Raw genomic sequence first — 23,976 nt, forward strand, 5'->3', positions numbered from 1 at the left:
CACTAAATTATTTCTTATTGATTTATGCATTTGCAAGTTACAGTGGTCATTAATTTATTTTTCTTGAATGTGACCGTTAGGAAGTATGATTAATTTTGATTTATAATTATATGTATCAATTTTTATGTCTTTGTCTCTATTTTGTGCCTTCATCACTCGACTTTCTCTGCATATACTGCGATCGGAAGTGTGTCAATCTAAATAAAAAAATTCCTATACAGTACCTCCAAACTGTTACTTACTATGATTCCAATATTGCACCAGGAGGAAAAGAAATAACTAGACAAGATCCTTTCTTCTACAAATTTTATATACAAGCAGTGAATCTTCAAACCCAATACACATCACGATACTGTTCTACCACCTTCAAGTTACGATACAGTTACGTTCAAAACTTCTTCTTTTCCCAAACCATGCTTTCCATATTTGCTTTCAGAAAATTGCAGCAACGCCATCAACGCAAACCCTCCCACAATACACAAACCTCGTCTCACCCTGTAGACTCTTCTTTCTTTCTCCCGATTCAACACTTCAAAAAATGTAATATACAGAATGGCACCGGCAGAAAACCCTTCTAGAGCAATCGATGTAACTGACATGGTTGAAGCTTTCATCGAAGTTTCTTCGGTCATCAGCAGTCCTAAGAAGATGCCCAAAGGACTGGCAAGGGCCAGGGTTGTCATTTGGACTATTATGAATTTGACTCTGGTTTGAGCTAAGATTAGTTCTACGCCAATGCAGAAGAGGATGGATGCGGAATGAATGCTTATGGCCACGAAGAGGTACCAAATTTCGTATTCAAACTTCTGGATTCCTATAGAAAGCCCTTCTAGTAGGGAGTGTAGGCATAAAGCTGCAATAGTAAGCACGCATCGCATTAGCTGTTCCTGGTCTTTCACTTCTTCTTCGGCTTCAGGAGTAAGTTGCTCTTCCTGGATGATTTCAAAGTTCGCTCTATCGATTTCTTCCTGGATTGAGTGTCTGCTGCTTTTAGAGCTAAAGGTTCTCTGCAAAGATTTATCATTTTTCACTGGGGAGTTCAAAAATGGTTCCACTGAAGGTTTTTCATTCTCCAATTTTGTTGTCATATTTTTCCCATTATGGTTCTTCAGGTTTGAATTCAGCTGATGGTTTTTGTTGTTGAGTTCCCATTCTTCTATTGTGGCAACGGTTTTGACGGGAGATATCTTAGATGATTTGAAGCTTCTGGTGCTTTTAGCTGAAGAGGTCATGGAGGACATTGGGGATTTGCCCATGACCTTTGCCACCTGTAACATAATGGAGTTATTGATTTTGGGCATGTTGAAAGTTCAAAGGCTTGCGAGAAGTTTAAATACCTTCGCCGGTGTTAGAGTAATTAGAACTTTGGAAAGACCTTCAATGTATAGGGTATAGTGCTTTTAAGAGAGCTTTATTGTGTGGTTTTGCTTGTCTAAAGTAAAAAATTGTGGGGTTTCGTATGATTGATTACGTTTAATAAAGCAACAACGATAATAAAATAATCCAGAATCACTTGTTAGTCAGCGCAGTGCTTATAGCTGAAATACATGAAATGAGATTTTCAGATTTTTGTTTTATTCGAATAAAAAGTAAGTATAGGTTTGCGTGCTATTGTCATGTTTTCCTGGAACGCGAAGCACGAGACATATCGTGGATGAATTTGCAGATCTTAGATTTGGCTGCCGCATTTTATTTCTCTGTTCTATTTAAATTTTTTCTGTTTTCCCTTGGACATTGGAGATAACATCGACTATCCTGAGACAATATCAGAATTTAACTTGAAAGCTTAGATATCAGCAAAAGCACCCATTTTGATAAATCGACTTTCCGTCCTTCAAACATCAATAGCCTAATGAGGAAATCGAGCCCTTGCTAATAAAATACCATGGAAGGTACATATTTGGATTTTAAAATCTAGAATTTCGAAGGTTGAAACTTGTTGAAGTTTTTATGCGGAAAGGCATAAAGAATTTTATTTGGACATACAGGGTTCGCCTTTGGGAGCTGGCACAATCCGTGTATGAAAAATTACAAGTTTAATGTATTTTTTAAGTTTGCATTTATGTTTTGTGAGAAGAACCTGACATTGTAAAAAAACAAAATAGACAATCAAAATAAGCGTTAAACGACTTGATCGTGTAAAGGTGCACTGATATATCTACTACCTAAGCAGTATAAAGTAGTTTCTGGTTTTTTTCGATTTACTCAAAAAGTATTAATTTTCAATACTTATCATATATATCGTATTTGTGCATTTTTTCTGCCGATCTAATAGTGCAAAAATAATTGTGGGCTGTTATTTGAAAAAAATACTGTTTGGAATTTAAAAATTTCAAATTTCAATGATTTTTTTCAAACATTTTTTCAAACATTTTTCTGAATCCTTTAATTGTTTATAAAAAAAATTGCTAATTTTTTAGTAATTTAAAATGTATTTCATCAATTTATGTCAAATAGTTTTATAGATAATCGAGTTTAAGGAAAACTCTATAAGTGTCGAAAAAGTAAAAATCAAAATGAATCAAAAACAGTTGAGAATAGGTACTATGTTGTATTATGAAAGTTATGTTTATTTTCGACGAAAAACCTATTTTGATTAAGAAAATTGCCATATTCCGTTAAATAAATGAAGTAAGGGCCAGTTTCTGGTTTAACCGGAAGTCGTATCAAGTTGAAAATATTTTTACAATTTAAAGTTTTTTCCACAAAACAAAAATACATGAAACTTGTAATTTTTCTTATACGGATTGTGTCAGCTCCCAAAGGCGAACCCTATATAGTCATAGTTACCATAGACCATAGACCTTGATAAATAACACCCGAAGGTTTTAATGGTAGAGAACGCATTAGTCTTAATTGAAGGTAGTACATAAAAGTCTTTATGATACTCATAAAATTTTCATCCTGTTTTTGATATAATGATTAGCATTTAGAGTCGTTACTAACCTTCCCGGCATATTCCTTGGTGCACTCTCTCTTTTTGTTCTTATTGATCATCCAGTGACTGAACTCCTCCAAAAAATAAACAAAAAAGAATCCAGTCGCAATAACTAGCTGCGATATTGGGTATTCATTGTGAACATCCCACTTCGCCTTGATCTCTTCCACGGACAGGAACAGCTCCTTGATCATATGCAAAAAACAGGTAGCAAATAACACTCCACCTCCGAAGGACTGAGTCAGCGCTACCAGGCAGCTCACTTGCTGATGTCGCCGTTCATTGATAAATGTTCTTGAATCTGAAGAGGTCTTTTCGCCAGTTTTTTTGAACCACCTGTCCAGCTTCACCGGCAGAATGCCCCAGAAAAATCTCCAGAAGCCGAAGATCAATGCGACGCATATTTTCGTCGAAGTCAAATTCATTTTGAGGGAACTCACCAATTCATGAATTAATCAAAATAATAATTACACAATATTAAGATTACTCTTTTCCACCCACTTTCGTGCTAGGGATCGTTAAAAGCACGTGGAAACAACTAAAGCATAAAAGTAAGGGTACAGCAATGTTATGAATCTAATAGCTGCGCACAATCAGTATAGATTTCAGTGGGAATTTTTTTTATTAGTGGATGATTGTTAATTTGTTAGAGTGCCTGTCGCCAGAGCTTTCAGGAGTATGAGAAGTGCAATTAACGATAACTGTTAATTAATAGAGATGTAAGGCGTCGTTGGAGGGAGGATCACGCAACTGAAGATTCCCTTGTGAACTCGCAGTGGCCAGCCGTTATACTTTTTTTAACATTTTTAATTGCGTTTAGAGATAAACTACGCCACTGTTTAGCCATTCAAAAATTCATAACAGATCTTTTAGACAAGATGCACCACTGCTTTTTATTCGGATTTATGCCTTTGAAGTTTTTGTATCTTGTTGGTGGTAAAGAGTTATATTGCTAAAAAATCAGAGGCGGGTACCTGAACTTTAAACTAAGAAATCTCCCGAAATAACATTCTTATACAGAAATTCGTAAGGGCCGTTATAAAAGGATTTTGCCAGGCAATATAATTTGGTATCGTTAAAAATAATCGAAATTTAAAAATAAACTTACAAAACAAATTAGGAACACGAAGGTCTTTAAATGGAGGAAATGGGTGATTTGTTCTCGTTTGAAAATGAGCTATGTTTCCTGTTGGAATAGAGTTTAAGTTTTCTTAGATACACCTCGTTTAAACGCAAGTTACGCCACTGTTTTTATATTTTTCTCTCGGTGTCATTTTGAGAAAGTCAAATTTATAGTGTTTCAGAAACAGGTTTCGGGCGTACCATCAAGGCTCTGGTTCTATAGGAACATATGACAGTGAGAATGAAATTTTTGACGATTTTGATTGTTAAAAAAATTTTTTTAATAACTTCATTGGGCACAATTTTCATTTTCACTCCTATATGTTCGTCACCGTTTTCGTTTATGGTCGAATAATGACCGAACTCAAACCTTTTTTTGCAGACATTGGAATCTAGAAGAAAAAAATTTAACTCGAAAGATTGCTGATCTTTCGCTTCTATCTTTTTACATGCAAAAATTGTAATGCCAATGTGACAAACGTTCCGTGTTTATCTTGAATTCAGCTTATCTGGACTCGACAGATTGACGAAATTGATTCATTAATGTAGGAAAATGTGGCTCACGTATATGTATTTCCATTCATAAACTTGGAAAAATCAATTGAAGGCCTGTTTGATGATAATTGATCATTTTGTTAGACACGTAATTTATAAAAGTGCAATATTTCATGTGATATCCATTCAATTTATACGTTTACGAATCGATTTTTGTAGGTGCAAGCATACAAGGTGTATATCTGAACATGGTATCATAAATTCGACCATGTATTCGAAGTTTCAAAATATGAAAGACTTCATATAAACATATCTCGAAACGCGCTTTGTTTTCGATATACAGGGTGCGAAAGGTTGGCTCCTGAGGATGGTTTTTTTATTAATAATGTCCAAACCTTTAGATAAATTAGTGAAGCTTTGTACTTTATTGTACCTTTTTATGCTCTTTCTGAATCTCCGTAAAAAAATTGTTACATTTTGTCAGGGGCGGAGAATGCAGGGAGGTAGTGCTTAAAAAGTACTTAAATTTTTTTTGTACTTAACTTTATAGACAATTTTATAGGAAAAATATTAAATTCCAAGATTTTTAAACAAAAAAATACTCTTATTGAAAAATGGTATCTCCAACAGTTTTCGAGAAAATTGAGGTTTAACAAATCAGTGGAGACTATGTTTTATTTGAAAAACATCAGACTTAAACCCAGTTGGCTTTGAAATGAAACAAAATAATTTTTTTTTACATTTCCGTGCATGGAAATGTTTAATAATAAAGTCTTTTTTTTTTGTCACCGGAACAGTGCTTAATTACAATTATTGTTAAAGAAAATGAACAAAAAGAGCTTTAAATCTAATGTTTGTATAATAAAACATAATATCAACCGATTTGTTAAATATCAATTTTTTTGAAAACTGTTTATATAAAGTTGTCGTCATATTTTGGGACCTAGAATACATGGTTGAATTTATGGCGCTATGTTCAGATACACCTTGTATCATAATAATAATAGTGACGCAATCCTTAAAAATTTTAATCAATACTCATGTTCCCACATGTAGGTTTATCCAGTCAAGAGTAGAGGGCCCTAGCACTAAATCCAAATATTCGCCAAAGAAGCAAATCAATGTTTCAACGGAGCGCTACTCCGTTATCAAATGTAATGTCTACTTAACTTAAAACCAAATTTGAACTTTTAAACACAAAATGTAAATCATGGCTCATTTTAGGTTCGTTTCGTAACAAGACAAACGTTTACTATAACTTAAACTTAAACATGTTAAAAAATGCGTAAGTAACATTACTATAAATGGGGCAGTAAATTAGATATTCTTCCCTAATTGAAAGGAAAACTAGCTACGCAGCTCCACCCCTGCAGGAGGGTGGTAGCGACGATGTTCAAAATATTGCTACAGGTGCGACATATCTCTATACAAACACGGAACAGCTTTTTCTAGTTTTAGTATTAATTTCCAATTTTTTTCAGTTCTCTTTTGCCTATGTGGTACTGCTAGTGGAACACAGTGAAGCTGGTAGTTCGTCAAAACGAAGCACTGATAGTTCTGTTCATGGGTATCTGACCGAGGTTAGTAAAAATTCTGATCAATAGAACCATGCAGCTGCATCAGTAGACTTTGTGTTTGTTAAAATTGCAAAAGCACAACCGAAACCTGTAAAAAAAATGATTAAGGTGCAGTGAAATTGTTGCAGTTGGCAATGGGACCTACTTTAACGTTTTATTGTAATTTATTTCTTCATTCATTTGAGTACAGTTCAATTGCATGTAATGGGTGACCATTAAAAAAACCTCGCAGGAGGCGGCGAAGCGTAAACGTAGGGCGGTAATTAAGTAATTTGCTAATTACCACTAAATACCTGACTGACGATAGTAAATACATGAATTTTTTCAAGACATACCTCTGATATTTCAACGCCTATTTGAGGTTTTTCATACTTTCTTCGACCTCGTTTTTAGGGCCCTCGCGGGGTTAGATGTAGAGAGCTCTGTAGACTCTTATATTTTTTTAGCATTAATTAATAAGGCCTCCGTAAGCCGTTTATAGCACCAAATAAATATTGAATTACAATACAAGTAAGTATTATTATCAACAACGGAAATAACTGCGTAATTCGTACTAAGGGTGGATGATACCCATAGAGGCCTCGCTATCAAGCCATCATCAAATCTTAATCCAGATAGACGTCATCTGCAGTAAAATGAGCCTTTAGCAAGAAATCCAAGAAACAGCAACAGTGGTCTCTTCAAAAGGTGCTAAGCACAGGTCTTTTGGATTTGTCCAGTATCCCTCTCCTTCGCCATACAATCAAGAAACGTTGAAAAAGTTCGTGATTTCGAATTTCCTACTATAACAATTTTTTTATCTTTATTTATTTATAGCTACAAGTAGGTTTGATTATGACGATCTTTTTCCAGAGGACTTGTTGGTGGAACGAAATATGCAAAGAAGAATTCCAGAGTTTATTCCGTTGCAAATGTCCCGAATGGTCCTATTGTAGAGCTCCTGGTCGATACTACAACGCCTTTTGTTCCATGACAAACACCGGATACATTTGGACCCAGCCTGGATTAACCGATAAATAAGTTCGACAAAATCTTCCACTGTTAAAGCCAGCTTTATCATAGCAGATTACTTAGAAGGCGTGGTCGTAGAGAGATGGTTGAAATATTTTTCGTGTCTTTTATTGTATTTTTCTTCGTCAAGTATGTGTTCTTTTATGACTAGCAAAGAAACTGACAAGAATGGCTTAATTGCTCTAAGAATGAGGTCAATGCGTTCCAAACTTGTAAAGTTCTCAAAAAGCAAAAACTTATTGATGAATTCTTCTAAATCGTGAATAAATGAATGGATCAAAGAAGAAGCGGCTGATGTTAATTTTTTCCCTGCATGTGTGTAAATAAAAGGTATAATTGAAGGGTTCTATACTAATTGGTAACAACGTAATCTATTATCCAGCTACAATTATTGTTTCTATTGTACAGGGTCCGTCTTTGGCAACTGACACAATCCATACATGGAAAATTGCAAGTTTAATGTACTTTTAAAATTTGTATTTTTGTTTTGTAGAAAATCTAACACTGTTAAAATATTTTCAACCTGATATGACTTCCGGTTAAACCGGAAAGTGACCCTTACTTCATTTTTTTAAACGGAATATGGCAATTTTTTAATCAAAATGATTTTTTTGTCGAAAATAAACATAATTTTCATAACGCAATATAGTATCGTTTCTAAACTGTTTTTGATTCATTTTGATTTTTACAACTTTTTCGACACTTGTAGAGTTTTACTTAAGCTCAATTATCTACAAAACTATTTAACATAAATTGATGAAATAAAATAAAATTACTGGAAAATTAACAATTTTTTATAAACAATTAAAGGATTAAGAAAAAGATTTTAAAAAGTTCTTGAAAAAATTATTGAAATCTAGAATTTTTAAATTTCAAACATTCATTTTTTCCAATAACACTCTACAATTATTTTTGCACTATTAGGTCGGTAAAAAAATGAACAAATACAGTATACATCATAAGTATAAAAAACTAATATTTTTTGAATAAATTGAAAAAATATATAAATTATTTTATACTGCGCAGATAACAGAATTTTTTTTTCGATTTACTCAAAAAGTATTAATTTTTGATAGTTATCATGTACATACATATCGTATTTTCCTACCAATTGAATGGTGCAAAAATAATTGTAGGATGCAATTTTTAAAAAAATTACTTTTTTTGGACTTAAAAATTCTAAATTTCATTAATTTTTTTCAAAAACGTTTTCAAATATTTTTAAAATTCTTTAATTGTTTATAGAAATTTGTTAATCTTTCAGTAATTTAAAAATTACTTTATCAATTTACGTCAAAAAGTTTTGTAAATACTTAGTTTTAGTAAAGCTCTAGAAGTTTCGGAAATATCGTAAAAATTAAAATAAATCAAAAATAGTTAAGAATGAGTACTATGTTGTATTATAAAATTTATGTTTATTTTCCACATAAAACTCATTTTCACTAAAAAACTGGCATGTTCCATTAAAAAAAAATTTAATAAGGGTCAATTTCCGGTTTAATCGGAAGACATATCAGGTTGAAAATATTTTTACGATGTCAGACACAGTTTACAAAACCAAAATACAAACTTTAAAAATACATTAAATTTGTAATTTTCGATATACGGATCATGTTAGCTCCCAAAGACGGACCCTATATAATTACCGCTATATAAAAGTGGATTAGTAAATTAAAAAGATAATTCTAATAACTATCACTAGTTCTAACTGAAACCGATATATTTAAAACAAAAAAATTTAATTTCAGCAAGTCACATTGATATCGTCATAACATTGCTGTTTAAAGCAACTGGTGACCCCTTGAAAAATGCCCTAATAAAACGTGTTTAGTTCAATTTTAATTACAACTACTAGGAAAAAATAACTAACCGTGTAATTCATAAAATTTTGTTGCCTGTTGAATACGTTAATAATCTTCCTTTGTTAAAGCGAATCAAGCTGAACTAATCTGTACATGGTCAAATCTGCAACAATTTGCAAGTAAGTGAATCTAAGCAATCCTCCATCCCTATTTAAATCATGCCTCATCATCATACTTCGCCCTATAATCTCACTGTTAATTGATTACATTTGTCCGTCTTTTCCATCTTCAACAAACTGATAAACTTACGGGTCAAACCTGTAACTTTTCTGTTTCTTGATTTGCAAATTTACAATGACTGCCCAAACTAAGATCTAGTGCCTTTAGTGCAATTTTTATAAGATTTGCCATATTTTGGTAAAATCTGTATGATGAAAAATATAGTAGTACTACATACTAATAACTAAGAATAAACGTACTCGATATCATTTTAGATCGGTGAAAATTTCAGGTAATAAATAGTGGCGTACCAAGATCAGACTTAGTACCTCTATCATTATATTCGCATAGTTATAAAATTCTTTCTCTATAAACAATCTCAATATAGTTAATTACAGAACTTAAAATTTCTTACTTAGAATGCATTTTTTCGGTAAAGGAGCGCTTTTCAAGTTGTCTTAAAATGATCCTTTAAAAATAGATGTATCTATTAGAATGGAATCACCAGAAAAGAGCTGAATGATATCTCTTAGAAATCGGTATTCTTGCCATTTAAAATTCTCTTAATGTTCCTAATAAATAGACAGCTTGATCGCGTTTATGAAATCTCTATAAATAAACCAACTTGCGTAAGAATTCTGCACGTTTAAGACATTACGTCAGTGGCCCAGGACCGGTTCAACTAATAGAGGCTACTCCAAGCCCGAAAAGAAAGACCAAATAAATTTCTGATTAGGCCAAACGCAGATAAAAAACTAACAAGTTATTAACCCAGACAGTAAACTAATCTCAAAACACATAATTCAAAAATAACATAGATCGTTCGAAGAAAAATCCATCACTGGCGTACAAGGACGTCGGTCATAGTGCCAACTCCATGCGCGCTACAAAATCCCAATTCTTATCGATTTCAAGTCGTGCCAAGTGCAACATAGTTGATCATGGCCCTCAAGACCGGTCAATTGTTTTCCCTTTTCCTGTTGGTGAACTTGAATGGAATCCTGCAAGCCCTCCCTCTGGAATTCGCTCCTGATCGCGACAGCATCGTCAACAATGAGGTAGAACAGCTCTTGTCTTTGAACCGACCTGCAAGACAGGTGAGTTTTATTTACAATTCTTGCTGTAATATCAGAAATGGTTTCTTCCTTGATTAACGTACATTTTCAAGGAATGTTAATTCTATTTAACAATAATAAATTAGCCGTCCGTATGACTGTGTTCCAATCCATTTACAATAAAGTTAAATTTAGCATGTGGATATTATGTCTTCAGATACCCTTCTAGGTTTCTGTATTACTAGTATTATTACGTTTTCATATATTCTTTTTGCTCAAATTAATTAGGAAAACGTTATGTTCTCCCATGGTTCCGTGATCCCACAAATCCTGTGATCACTGGGCAGACACATAGGTTGAGCAAGAGATAATGCATTAAATTCGAAACATTCCATGGACTTATGATCTTTGTTGAGTCTGAGAAGTTCGAATGTGTCCTGCAAACGGAACTAAAATGTGATAAGTTACGTATGCACTGACGAAAATTGCTATAACTTGGCCTTTGCCATTGAAAGTTTAAGTATTTTTCGAATTATTGATTTGATTACGTAGAAATAACAGTGTGAACCGATAACTATGTGGACCGAAATGATTTTTTTCCAATAGCAACAAAATATGACCTTTAATTATAATATAAAACGAGCTAGTCTGCATATACCGGGTTTCCCAAAAATATACCAATAAACTTTAAAGGGTGATGGAAGACATCAGTACAAACTTTTTTTCTTAAATAGACATATGCCCGCAGATGAACCGTTTGAGTAGAAAAAAGCAATACAGTTTTGGTCATTATAATCACTTTTTGTTTGTGTTAGGCGTTATTTTATTGATAAATAAATGATGGTTTACAGTAATTGTTCAAAATATTGACCATTTGCTTCAATACAAAGATTACACCGTCGGTTCATTGACTCTCAAATCCTATGGAATATTCCGGGAATAGTTTCTAGATGTGTGCAATTGGCCATTATTTTTGCAAAGAGATCTTCTTTATTACGAATAGGAGTTTCGTAGCCCAGAGATGTGATATAACCCTAAAAGAAAAAATCCAGGGTGTTGAGATCGGGAGCACGCGCGGGCCGCCAGGCTATGGGACCTCCTCTTCCGATCCATCGGTGCGTATCCGTAAGTACTTCAAATGAGAAATTAATGTCTATTTTTAATATTAATTTTGATTTAAAAATCAGCAAAATAAATGTTACTATGCCAGCTGAATAATTATAATGTACAAATAGCGGTTTTGAAATTTGCATCTTTGGAAGATCTAATTGTGACAAATAAATGTTTGCGTTCCCCAACAACAAACGTAGTTGAAACAAAAAATGTTCAACGGAAGACAATGGTGTCCAATTAAATCAAGAATTAATTTAATTATTTGATATAACTTAAAGTATTTTATTTGCTGTACAGTCCTAATGGCGCTTTTGCGGGCATATGCTTATTAAAGAAAAAAAGTTTGTATTGATGTCTCCGACGAGTATACTTGATGATCACACATCCGTGAATCACATATGGATAATGAGTGCCACAACCAAGATAAAAAAGATCGAAGTTCAAACTTCTCTACAAAACGTACGAGACGCGTGTTTGACTTGTCCACGAGCACACTGGCTCCAGCACTTCAGTGCAAATCACCCATATTTTTATTAAGAATTTTATCAAAACTGTTTTTTTAGTCATAATAAATAATATTTATTCCCCAGCATTCTCTGGGTCAAGTGTGACCATGATATACAAATGAACATAAATAGGTTCTTTATTTGGCTCCTCACATATTAAGATTTATCTAGACCTCAAATATTTCAGCACCAGCTTTACTTACAGTGTGATCCAGTTAAAAGCGGGACACCTCTGTAAAATTTTTATTTGTGATCCGATTTTGTTCATTTTTTTAATATATTGTAGGGCATCAAAAACGCTAATTTGGCATACATAGATAAAAACAACACATAAAAAATGATAAAACTCTGATCACAAATAAAAATTTTACAGGGATTTCCTACTCTTAAGTGGGTCACACTATATACTATATGTAAAGTTTATCATGGACGGTTTTGAATGTTCCAAAAAAATTTCAGTCTTCAGAATTATAGGCAATCCAAATTTTTCAAATTGACACACTGTATGTATGTGATTCATGGAATAGTCAATCTGTTCAGTCGTTCGTAAACATTACGATTTGCAATAAAAAAGGTCTTTAGAGTTAGGACTTTGAAAACAAACTTTTCAATTCTGTATCCTACAGACTGTACCAATTTGAATTTAAAATCGTGATATGATTTTATTTAAAAGTGCGTTTTTACATTATTTTTCGATTATTCGGGAATTATGACACTCAACCAAAAGTAAGCACAGATTTATTTCACACGATGTGATTTATCAAATATTATAGTTCATTAGGATTGAATTAAACTAAATAAAATATTCACGATCAATTACTACAATCACATATTGGGGACCTTGGATTGAACTTGAAACCAACATAGGTACCAGCTGTTGGTTCCCAATGGTTCTACACTACAAACCATTCAGCGCAGCATTAATATGGGTCATGCGTCAAATCTTGAAGGGGGCAGCGAAAAGAGCTGATAAAACCAAATTTTTATTTCCATCCAAGCTTCCATTCATTTCACCAGGGTTCTCACTCGTTTATCTGAGTTGTTAACAAAACACTGTATATTCTTTTGAATTTCGCGAATTGATCATGGCTACACAACATTTACCTAAAGAAGTTGAATCAAAACAGATTTGTAGCGAATGCTTGAAGTTCTTGTCAGTATCACCCATATCGGTCAGCAGGAATGGCAAAAGTGTTTGCGGCAGGTGTGTCAGCGACTTGAAGCTTCATGAAAAGTACACAGAGTCCATTTTTAACATCCTCGCTAAGGGGTAAGTAAAGGGTGGTCACGAAAAAAAACCTCAAGTAGGTCCCGAAATTCAGAGGCATGTCTTGAATTGATTCATCTGTTAACCTATCAGTCAGTGAGGTATTTGATGGTAAGTAGGAAATAACTTAATCAGAGACCTACGCTTACGATTCACTGACTACTGCGAGGTTTTTTTATTGATCACCGGTACTATACTTACCTAGACCTATTTATAGACCGTCATAATATACAAGGATAGCATAATATACAAGGTGTACTAAAAACATTGGGACAAATTAGAAAGTATAGTACAAAAATTAAATTATTAATAAGTTGCATAAACATCACGCGAATCTTAAATTATTTTCGACAAAAAGGACACCCAAACCTTTTGCATCATTTACGTTTCACCTCGTTATCCTCAAATATGTTTATTAAATTTTATCAACTCATTAGGTAAACGTGGGTTTGTCTCTTAAAAAATAAATTGACAAAAATCGAAATGCCGAATCTTATGGGCGCCATCTTGAAGTGTCAGTCATTTTGAATGATCTCGCCATCAATGTTTTTCGAATACCTTCGAAAGTAATCGGAATTTTATTCATATATTGAAACAACAGATTCTAAATCTCCAAATTACGCATTTAATCGACATTGTACCTTTTATAGATATCCACACCCTGCATCTGTAACATGACTTATACCAACATTTCAATTTATTTATTCAATTATTGTTTCATATACAGGGTTAGCCACCCCCTCCGTTTATTAAATTTTTGAATATCCACTATTTTGCATTTTTGAATTCCCACTATCGTAGCCCAATGAAATCTGGTTTCAGGCTAGATTCGGCCATTTTGAATCCAAGTAAAATATTTTCAAAATGGCGGCACTTCCGGTTATACCGGAAGTAGCTACCAAATTTACCGTTCCCGAGTTATGACGGACAATTTGAAAATTTTCACAATTGCAAGATCCCACGGAAATCGATATTGTGCGATAATCGCTGAGAATTTTGGACTCGGTGTTCTGGGGCTCCAAGAGTACCTAATAAGCTACGTTTTGACGTATTTAAATTTGACAAGAAGTCTTTCACAATCCCCGAAATATGTCTCTGAAGTTAACTCAATAACTTGCTTATTTCTAATAGGACACCTTGCACCTTAAAGCATTTTCAAGTCTAGAATTTATTTCTTTATCAAATATTATTAAGGCTCCCTGAACCGATTCTGAACAAGTCTTCTTTGAGCTCCAGAACACCGATTCCAAAATTTCGATTTCCGTGGGATCTTGCAGCTCTCAAAATGTTCAAATTTTCCGGTATAATTCGAAAACGATAAGTTTTAGACGTAAGACACTTTACATAAACTGGCCTTAAAATTGAATGGGAAATCCAAAAATGACATAAAAACTAGAAGGTTCTATTTAAAATAACGACGTTGGTAGTTACTTCCGGTATAACCGAAAATGCCGCTATTTCAAAAATATTTTACGTGGATTCAAAATAGTTGATTCTAGTCTCAAGCCAATTTTCATTGGGCTTGATAGAGGGAAATCAAAAATTTTCTAACGAACGAGTTAACCCTGTATAAGATACATTAACGTATTTTGCATTTTAGTTACAGATTCAAATGCAGTAACTTTTTGAATGGCTGCGAAGAGGTGTTGGATTTCTCAGAAACCGCAGAGCATGAACAAACTTGTGTCGCTACATCCCAAACATGCCTGTTTTGCTCATTTTCTGGAAATTGGCTTCAAATTTGGAACCATTGCTCTAAAAACCACGCTCAACAAGTATCGCCTGATGGAGTCGTTACTTTACACATCCAGGATCTACTTAAGGACTACTGCAGACAAAAATTGCTGCTTTTCGTACCCTCCGACAACAATTTAATATTCGTAACAATCGAGTCAACTGAGTGCAAGTTTAGATTGATGTTCGAGGTGTTAACAAACCACATCCTGAAGAAGTTAAGCCACTACTCAGTGAAGTTCCTTTCTCCATACGACGAAACCCACATCCATATTGATAGCGACTATGGATTGCTAAGGTCTAGTTTCGCCTATGAAAAACCCAAAAGGGATGTTCTTGCGATGTTTGAAGCCCCCGCTACGACCCTACGCTGCCAGATATCTTTGAGTGCCTTCAACATCGAAGAGCTACAAATGGAAATCGAACAGAAACTATTAATTGTTCAAAAAGACCAAAGACTAATACACGATATGAGAATCGACACGGAAAAAATGAGAGCTATGTTAACAGAGAATACAAAAACTTACGTGTGTGCCATGCAAATTATAAAGCAAATGTCCCTGTGCTTCTTCAGATGTTCCAAATGCAAAAGGACCGATTTTAAGGACACTCACTTCTGTCCAAAAATCCATTGCTACTGCAAGAACTGCCTATCAAGCTTCTGCCAGGAATGTGGCACAATAAGGGAATTCAGTAGGCTGACAAATCTGGAAAATTTTATAGTTTCTTGTGACTGGCCCAATTGTAACTTGGAAGTTCGATTGGTCGACGCTCCAACCCACAAATCTATTTGTTTGCACAGGCCGTATAAGTGTCCCTTGAAGTTCTGTAATGAAATTGTTTATTCCTCGGGAAGCCTGGCTAAGCACTGGCACTCCAATGTTCCAGCTCTGGTGCAAGACAATGAAATTGTGTGCGATAGGTACCAGGTTATGGAATATTATTGGTTGTTGGAAACCGATTTGTATCATGTAATCATTCACTTTTTGCATGCAGACATAAAGGTTACCATCGAAGAATTTAACGTCACCGGTAGTAGCAAAGTGTTCAAATGCCAAGGGCTCGTTGAAAGATGGAGAGATTTTACCTTTGAAGAATTTCTTGGAAAGTATCAGCTTACAGCGCCAAATATGTGTACGCTCACGGCCCTGGGAAACTTCTCAACACAGTCTAGATATTCTAAATTGCGATTGCAGCATGCACCCAAGTATCCTGTTTAATGTAGTGGATACTTAGTACACCATTTTATGCTTAAAGCTATGCTAAAATTAATGAAGTAGCATTCGCTTTAAAATCATTAAAGTGCCATTAACAAGTTAGTGCCATTACTGATACTGTTTGTTCGGCAAAAGCATGGTAATTCAAGTATTGTTTAATGTTTGAATTGATATTTAGTTTTGTCTTAAATCGTTTCATATGTATTTTAGAAAATAAAGTAAACATATTGCCAAAAACTCGTCAGGCCTTTATTTTTACGCGTCGGTCCCTGAGTAGGCGCCTAAGTTTGTCTTTTAGGCATTCATCACTGACTACTCACACCTTTTTTTCGACTGTTTCTTTTTTTCGTTAGTTCATTAGGTTACTTTATGTTATTAAGAGGGCGAATCAAATATGAACCGGAATTCCTCTCGTGTGGCTAGTAGAGCATTGGGAGGTGCCTTCCAGGTGCACGACCTTCACAAAACCACGCCCACTTTACTTGGTTTCTGAAGATCCCGTTTCCTATCGACATCACTACGAGTGAGCAGGAGATACACCCTTGGGTCGCGCAAGGCGTTATTATCAAACTTCTTACATGCGAAGGTGTAAAGCCAGCGAAAATCCGTCAGAGACTAGAAGCACAGCTCGGAGAGACCTATCTAAAGAAAATCCAGGTGTACGAATGGCACGAGAAATTTCTGGAGGGACGAGAAACAGTTGAGAACGAGCCCCATGCTCGCCAACCTCGGACCAGTGTATCCTCTTGATAGATTTTTAGGATTCGAGTTTCTCCATGAACGTCTCATTGTAAACGCAGACTATTACTGCTAGGTACTGGCTGAGACGAAGCTTGCATATCGCCAGAAAATACGAACATTTCCGATCAGAAACGTGATTCTGCTTCACGACAATGTCCGTCCTCACACAGTCAACCTGGATGGGGAAAAGTTTGCAGAAATTCACTGGCCAACATTGGAACATCCTCCCTACAGTCTGGACTTATCTCCTTGTAATTATCGTATGTTTGGCCCGTTGAAAGAGACACTGGGAGGAGAAAAATTCAATAACAATGTAACTATTGAGGGCTTTGTGAGCACAGTTGGATGCAGACACGCTTTCTTTTTTTTCACGATAACGGCATTAAGAAACTTCCAATATGTTAGGAAAAATCTATTCTCAAATCAGATTATGCAGAAAAATAATATGTAACTTTCACCTTTGGATCTTGTTCCTCTAAATTTTTAAAAAATAATTTCTGCTCATATTTGATTCACCCTCGTAATGGACCGTCCAATTCAAATAATCTCAGCTTTGATTATTGCTATTACTCCTTCGAAAACGTTTTTTCAAACTGGCAAATATTGTTATTAAAATGATTAATGACCTCTTCCCATTAGAGCACTTCATGTTAATATTCCCCATATAAACCAAACAAAATAAAATCTGGCTTTCGTGAGTGCTTCGCAAACATTAATAATCGGGAGATTTATAACGATAGAGTGGATTTGCGAGTAAAAACTCCATTTGGCGTTATGAAGTACGAGATTTTGATAGATGTTTTGGTGATTCTTGCACCGTCACGGAGTAAAAGTGTAACTAAAATGATCCTGGAGATCTAATGTTGAAATGATATTTTCTCTATCATGGACCCTTTCAATCAACTAGACAAATCATTTTCTGTTATTTTTCTCTAGAAGGAAGACGACACTCCGGCTTCCATATCCGAATATCGGTCAAACACTGCGGATAAGCTAGGCGTCCCCAAAGAGGTCAAAAACTGGCCAGTTGAAGTCTTAAATTTGGGTCAAGTGACCGCTGTAGCGGTCAATTCAGCCCAACAGCCCGTGATTTTTCATAGGGCTGAAAGGTTATGGGATCGATAGTAAGTGTTTACTTCTGTACTTTTCTGTCGACCAAGTATTAACAAATCCTTTTAATCTACATAAAGTCATTCATCAATTTTTCATGTACACACGATTTTGAGCGAGTTTTCATCGGTTTGATGCAAAGTTGATGGAAAAATGTTGTAACTGGCAAGTATATTAATGAGCGATTAATAATCTCAACCTTGCGCTACGTTCAAGCAGCCTTAGATTATTAATCTCTGTCATTAACAGACTCCTACGTTAAATAACTATTATACTATTTTAAGAAAAAAAAAATGAAAACATATCGACCCTGCCAGGATTCGAACCTGGAATCTTCTGATCCGTAGTCAGACGCGTTATCCGTTGCGCCACAGGGCCTTATGTCATGGAGGGAGTTATATTTAAATTCCCGAGTCGTTCTTTTACATTAAATTGGGATAATTGCCAATAGGTAAAATAAGTCGACTTACCTACAACAATACAATCAATTTCTACGTTTTGTAGTCAAACTATTGAATTTGGGGGTTTGCCATTGGTGCACTAATTACTCCATTTCCATTGAAGCTATGTTAAACGCCAAAAGTTAAAAACTTATGATTTTTTTTACAGATTTGACTGTTGTCGGACATCAGAACAGGATAGGTAGGAAAAAGCGATATGTTTACATTTTTTCCTAGGAGCGTGCAATAAGTTGACTTTACAGCATGTATCTGTCGACTGAAAATACCGCACACGTGAAGTCAAAAGTTTTGTCGCACTCGTGCGACAAATTTTCTTTGTCGTACCTTTTCGACTTTTTTGTTTTCGATTCTAGAAAAAAGTGCTTTATATAAAGATTTCATACAAAAATTTCAATACATCATATTTGGAACATACACGGCGTTAGAAAAAAATTATTGCAAGTAATGCTGTTTTTTTTTCACGAGACTTGCTGCTATCGTCGCACATACTTTCTATTTCCTTTTCTTCTTTCTTACTATTAACTATTAACTATTAAGGAAATGGCTTTGTTTCAGCACTTTCAACTCTACTAATCACTACCTCCAAGCCCACTTGGGGCCAATTAAAAATCCCACAATCTTAACCTTAGATCCCCACAATGGAAGCGTCATAGCAAGATGGGGGGCTGACATGTTTTACATGCCCCATGGCCTCACTATTGACAGACATGACAATCTGTGGATTACTGATGTTGGAATGCATCAAGCATTTAAGGTATGCAATATCTTTCTCAATTTTTTATTAACAAAAAAAAACGTGTGTATAGTGATTGACTGTTGATTCGATCAATCGATCAAAGAATTGATTGATTGACTAAGCGAGTTTTTTAGTATTTGTTAGTTTCTGGAAATAAGTTGTATAAGTTATAAGTATAATTAACAATCAAGTGACGAAATTCATCTTATTTATTCTTTCATTTAGTTCAATCCTGGAGAGCAGCAACCAACACTCATTTTCGGTGAACTTCTGGTTCCAGGCTCTGACACCAAACACCTCTGCAAGCCCACTTCCATTGCTGTGGCAACCACAGGGGAAATCTTCATTGCCGACGGTTATTGCAACAGCAGGATTTTGAAATATAATGCTGCAGGAGGTTTACTTAAAATTATACCAAACCCTGCTGGTAATTTTAATAAAAACGTGAGGTAAAATGAAAAAAATGTGATTGGTGCTAATCATAGATGTAATATCGCTGCAAGTTCCTCACTCTCTTGCACTAATCGAGTCGATGGATCGGCTCTGCATAGCAGACAGAGAAAACATGAGGGTGGTTTGTCCTAGAGCGGGGTTGTATAGTTTGAAGGATAAGAATGACAACCCTTTGACAATTCAACAGCCTGATATGGGGAGGCTGTTTGCTGTTACTGCAAAAGGTGAGGTTTAAAAATGTCTTTTATCTATTACAAGCTTTAAAAGATACCAATTTTGATTGTGCATGTGTATTTTAGCATTTCTTTACGCAACTACTGTTTCAGTTTGTAACGTCTAATTTAATAGAGCGTCTTGGAAAAGTGCATTTTCTAGTCTTTTTTCTAGACTTGTTATCATTTTTTATAAAAAAATTTTTATAAAAAAATAGTTGAATTTAAGTTTAAGGAAAAATTAAGGTAGGTAAATAAATTTAAAAAAATTCCGCCCCCGGGTGGGCTCGAACCACCAACCTTTCGGTTAACAGCCGAACGCGCTAACCAATTGCGCCACGGAGGCTTTGTTTTTTGCGTTTAAAAAGTGCTATTCTATCATAATGAAGTTTGATTAGGAAAATGTTAAATAGTAAAAGTTGAAATGCAACGATCAAAGCATCGTTTATGTTGATCAATAAAAATATTAATTCCCCAATTTTTTCATTAAACATGATAGAAAAAATTTGGCCAAAGCGAAAAATTCCCCGCAACACTAAGAACAACCTTTCATCATCTTGTCCAGAAAGTTATACACAGAGTGCCCATTAAACATATGATAAAATTTCGGTGGTTATTCTCTGGACTATTTTAAGAATATTTTGTCCTTTGATGATTTTTGAAAAACCTCTTTGTTTCGAAGATACAGAACGAGAAAAATGTTCGACAATAGCAGCATTTTATTACTAAATATTACATGTAAAGCTTTTCAATCTACAAGAACTGTTGAAAATTACTACCTGAAGTAAAATATTCATTGTGAGGACCACCTCAACCAACCAATTTCTTGAGAAATTCGTTTTATCGGTAAAAAAATCCTGAGATGGACCTCGCTTATGGCCTGCTCGATCCCCGGACTTAACCCCCTGAATTATTTCCTCTGGGGACATCTAAAGTCATTAATTTATAATACTCCAGTGGAAAGTGTGGAAGATTTGAAAAGTCGGCTGTAACTCAATAAGAAACGACCTTAATGGTTTTGAATGACTTCGGCAGTCAATGAGGAAAAGATTAGATATTTGCATCCTAGTTTGAGGTAGTCATTTTCAATAGTTCTTGTAGATTAAGAAGCTTTACATGTAATATTTAGTAATAAAATGTTGCTATTGTGGAAAATTTTTCTTACCCTGTATCTTAGGAACAAAGAGACTTTTCACAAATTATCAAGAGACAAAATATTTTTTGAATAGTCCAGGAAATAACCCCTTGAATTTTTGCTGTATGTTAATGGACACTATACATATAATAGTTATTTATTTTAGAAGGTGAAAAAGCAGGAAATTGACTGTCGAAGCAATATTCATAGCCGAGTTGACGGCAAGGCTATAAAGTATTAAACCAGGGCATTAAATTTATATTTTTGTTGAAGACACATATTTTTTTCTTTAATTTATTTTGTTACTAATAAATACATAGGTATTTTGATAGCTAAGATCACTTTCCAAAAAAGTTATTTTGTCACTAAATTGTTATTTCTCTTTCAGGAAAGCTGATTTACGCAGTAAATGGACCCACAAATCAACTCCTACCCGTTCAAGGCCTCACCATCGACCCAGAAAATGAGTCTGTTATAGATCATTGGGCACCGGAAGAGGTACTTAATTCAATCTTTAACAGAAATTAAGATTTTTAACCGGAAATTCCGCGATATCTCCTCCTTAAACTCATTCAAGTTAAAATGTAAACGGATTAAGACAACTTCAATTATTGTCAGAAAGAAGATAAAATAATCGATTTCTTATGTGCCAATTAATCAGTGTTAAAGTCTTCCAATTCCAATTAGCAATTTCCTGATTGCTAATTGAAATTGTTACCTATTGCCGACCGTCGTTACGACTTACGACTAAGAAAAGAACTAGTTTTTGTGTTTAATTCCTTTCGTTTCGTCTCTATATAAATTGGACCATGTTATAAAGTACTTTACGAAGTTTTTCCTGCTTTTTTCAGGGATTTAATAACCCCCATGACATCGCTGTGAATCCCAACGGGTCTGCTTTGTATGTAGTGGAAATTGGACCTAACAAGGTCTGGAAGTTTGAGTTAGTTCCTCCAAAGAAATAATAAACTTACAGCAAACACCAAATTAAGTTGTTTACTAAAATTTAAAGACATGCTCACTGCCTTATTCTTAAATAGGTTGCTTGCTTGTTTTATCTACTCTAAATCAAGACTTCAAGTCATAAAATAGCCTTAAGAGTTTGAAAAGTATTTTAGAGCAGTTTTAACAAATGTAAAATAGAAATAATTTAATAACTTTTTAAGTTTTGTACTTGTTGAGGTGGAAAGAGCTTCTATATCTGTTAGATTTTACCTTTAATTTTATGTAGTCAGGAAAGCTTATCACAACTAACAGGTAGTAATTTTGTGTAGATAATATTGTGTATTGAAGTGGACAACGATTATTGTTAAGTTGTATATTCTTGGCGTAAAAGACCCAACAATGTAGACAATAACGATTAAATTTTGTTAATAAAATTTTTGTTAGAAAAAACGTTTTGTTTTTGACGACATCAAGGTTTAATTATGAGAAAAATTCAAAGAGCAAAAAAACAAATCTATTTACGGAGAGGAAACATATAAAAATGAACAATTTGAAAGGCAGAAAGAGACATTTGTGGGAAAGAAACAATTAGATGAAGTTAAAAAATTTAGAAAAAAATTGGTTGGGGAAAAAAGGATGTTGGCATTTGAGATCAAGAGAATATTACGTAAAAGCGGGAATCTTTTATTGGGAATGGTTTCTGTTTTCCACATTGGGGAATTACCAAACAAATTTTTCTATGAATATCTAAAAATATTAGTGAGCTACCACATCAATTTAAATGTTAAAAAAATTCCACGAAAGCAGCGCATAAAAATCAATCGAAAATTAACGATGTAAATACTTATACCCACCGATCGTCTGAGTCACCCAACTCAAGGATCATTTAAATCCGAAAACTCATAGATTTCTAGTTATTTGCTCTCCTATATCACAATGAAAACTATGCCCACATATTTGCTCCACTTCTTTATTGATCATCACAAACAAACAATTATACCTCTAAACTTAGCTCCTGCTAATTAAACAATAAGAAAACAGGTCAAGTGCAAATAAGAATACGAAATATCATGTAAAATCTTGTACGTAAACGGCCAGTTCACCAAACAAAACGGAACGTTAATCCTGGACAATAGATAATTAATTAGTACGAATTTGTTCAACATCTTGATGTATGTACCAAATTAATTAGAGTATGAGCAAGTGCGTCAATCACGGAGATCTAGCAGGTATACTTACGATGGTGACTCGTTACCACTTTCCCAGTATAAAAGCGAACCTGAAACACGTGTGGAAACTCAGATTTGAAGCAGCAGTCGGGCAGTTATTGCGATTACGAATAAATAGTGAAGTGATTTTTAAGTCAAAAAGCGACCCAAAATGATGAAACTTTGTGCAGTGTTAGCTGGAGTGGTTCTCCTAGTGGAAGTTCTCACATGCGTGGAGCCCAAGAGTATAACTCTTATACGTGATGTGGAGATCGAACTACCAGCAAATGAGAAAATCAGCAAACGTGATACTTTAGCTCTCCCGATATTTGAACAAATTGATCCAGCATTATTAGAGGAAAACGTTGAGGAACCTGCAGCATCCCATCCGCTTCAAAAAGATTCATTTAACTTTAGACAAAAGAGGTTCCTGCAAAATACCGCAGGATTTCCCCTGGGACATTTGATGGGGAGGCTTTAGGCGAAATCTTACAAGAATAGGAGAGATAAGACTTCAACCAGACGATCTCATCAACTCATTATTGTGATCCTAGAACGGCCCAAAATGCTTTGAACCTAAATGGCGTTTAGTTAAGCTGTATTTTCCATAATTGATATTTATTTAATTATATGTGTTTTTGTATGTATGTATGTATATCATGTCTTCATTTAAATAAATTATCAAATTTGTTTACTGCAATATATTTTTTGTAGTTTTTATAATGTAACGCAAAAATAGAAATTTTACCATATGGTTAATTTGAGGACGTGTCTGTGCAAGACCTTGCGTCGGTAGTAGTGACTAAAGCCATTTGACTGGACAATCATATAAAATTGAAAAAGGTCAGGCTATTATGACGCAAGGAAATGTTTTTCGTTCAAACTGCCTTTTTATTTTAAAATTTCTTGCCAAAAATCT

General features: G+C 34.5%; 4 protein-coding genes and 2 non-coding genes across 7 annotated transcripts; 3 read left to right on the forward strand and 3 right to left on the reverse strand.

Moving 5' to 3' along the window:
• Nucleotides 1-371: 371 nt before the first annotated feature.
• On the reverse strand, nt 372-3,437 carry LOC136419735 (zinc transporter ZIP3-like). The gene is made up of 2 exons (XM_066406266.1): nt 2,947-3,437; nt 372-1,268 (listed from the first exon to the last, which is right to left on the reverse strand). Exons 1-2 carry the CDS (start codon nt 3,361-3,363, stop codon nt 372-374), a joined length of 1,314 nt encoding a protein of 437 aa, XP_066262363.1. The 5' UTR covers nt 3,364-3,437.
• A 2,405-nt stretch (nt 3,438-5,842) lies between these two features.
• On the forward strand, nt 5,843-7,428 carry LOC136419851 (uncharacterized). Its single transcript, XM_066406428.1, has 3 exons — nt 5,843-5,965; nt 6,037-6,135; nt 6,985-7,428. Exons 1-3 carry the CDS (start codon nt 5,945-5,947, stop codon nt 7,150-7,152), a joined length of 288 nt encoding a protein of 95 aa, XP_066262525.1. The 5' UTR covers nt 5,843-5,944; the 3' UTR covers nt 7,153-7,428.
• Nucleotides 7,429-9,930: 2,502 nt separating this feature from the next.
• On the forward strand, nt 9,931-22,262 carry LOC136419822 (peptidyl-alpha-hydroxyglycine alpha-amidating lyase 2-like). 2 transcript variants are annotated; one of them, XM_066406387.1, is made up of 7 exons: nt 9,931-10,261; nt 17,734-17,921; nt 18,924-19,122; nt 19,330-19,531; nt 19,590-19,781; nt 21,293-21,402; nt 21,756-22,262. In XM_066406387.1, exons 1-7 carry the CDS (start codon nt 10,106-10,108, stop codon nt 21,867-21,869), a joined length of 1,161 nt encoding a protein of 386 aa, XP_066262484.1. In that variant the 5' UTR covers nt 9,931-10,105; the 3' UTR covers nt 21,870-22,262. The 2 variants fall into 2 exon arrangements, with proteins under 2 accessions (XP_066262484.1, XP_066262485.1); XM_066406388.1 differs by having other exon boundaries at nt 17,737-17,921.
• On the forward strand, nt 12,879-16,295 carry LOC136419812 (uncharacterized). The gene is made up of 2 exons (XM_066406370.1): nt 12,879-13,108; nt 14,706-16,295. The coding sequence occupies exons 1-2, from the start codon at nt 12,924-12,926 to the stop codon at nt 16,057-16,059; spliced, it is 1,539 nt and encodes a 512-aa protein (XP_066262467.1). The 5' UTR covers nt 12,879-12,923; the 3' UTR covers nt 16,060-16,295.
• Nucleotides 18,213-18,285, reverse strand: TRNAR-ACG (transfer RNA arginine (anticodon ACG)). The gene has a single exon. It is a non-coding gene; the product is annotated as a tRNA-Arg (tRNA).
• TRNAN-GUU (transfer RNA asparagine (anticodon GUU)) lies at nt 20,042-20,115 on the reverse strand. The gene has a single exon. It is a non-coding gene; the product is annotated as a tRNA-Asn (tRNA).
• Nucleotides 22,263-23,976: the final 1,714 nt, after the last annotated feature.

Source organism: Euwallacea similis, chromosome 3, assembly GCF_039881205.1.
Source record: "Euwallacea similis isolate ESF13 chromosome 3, ESF131.1, whole genome shotgun sequence".
NCBI lineage: Eukaryota > Metazoa > Arthropoda > Insecta > Coleoptera > Curculionidae > Euwallacea > Euwallacea similis.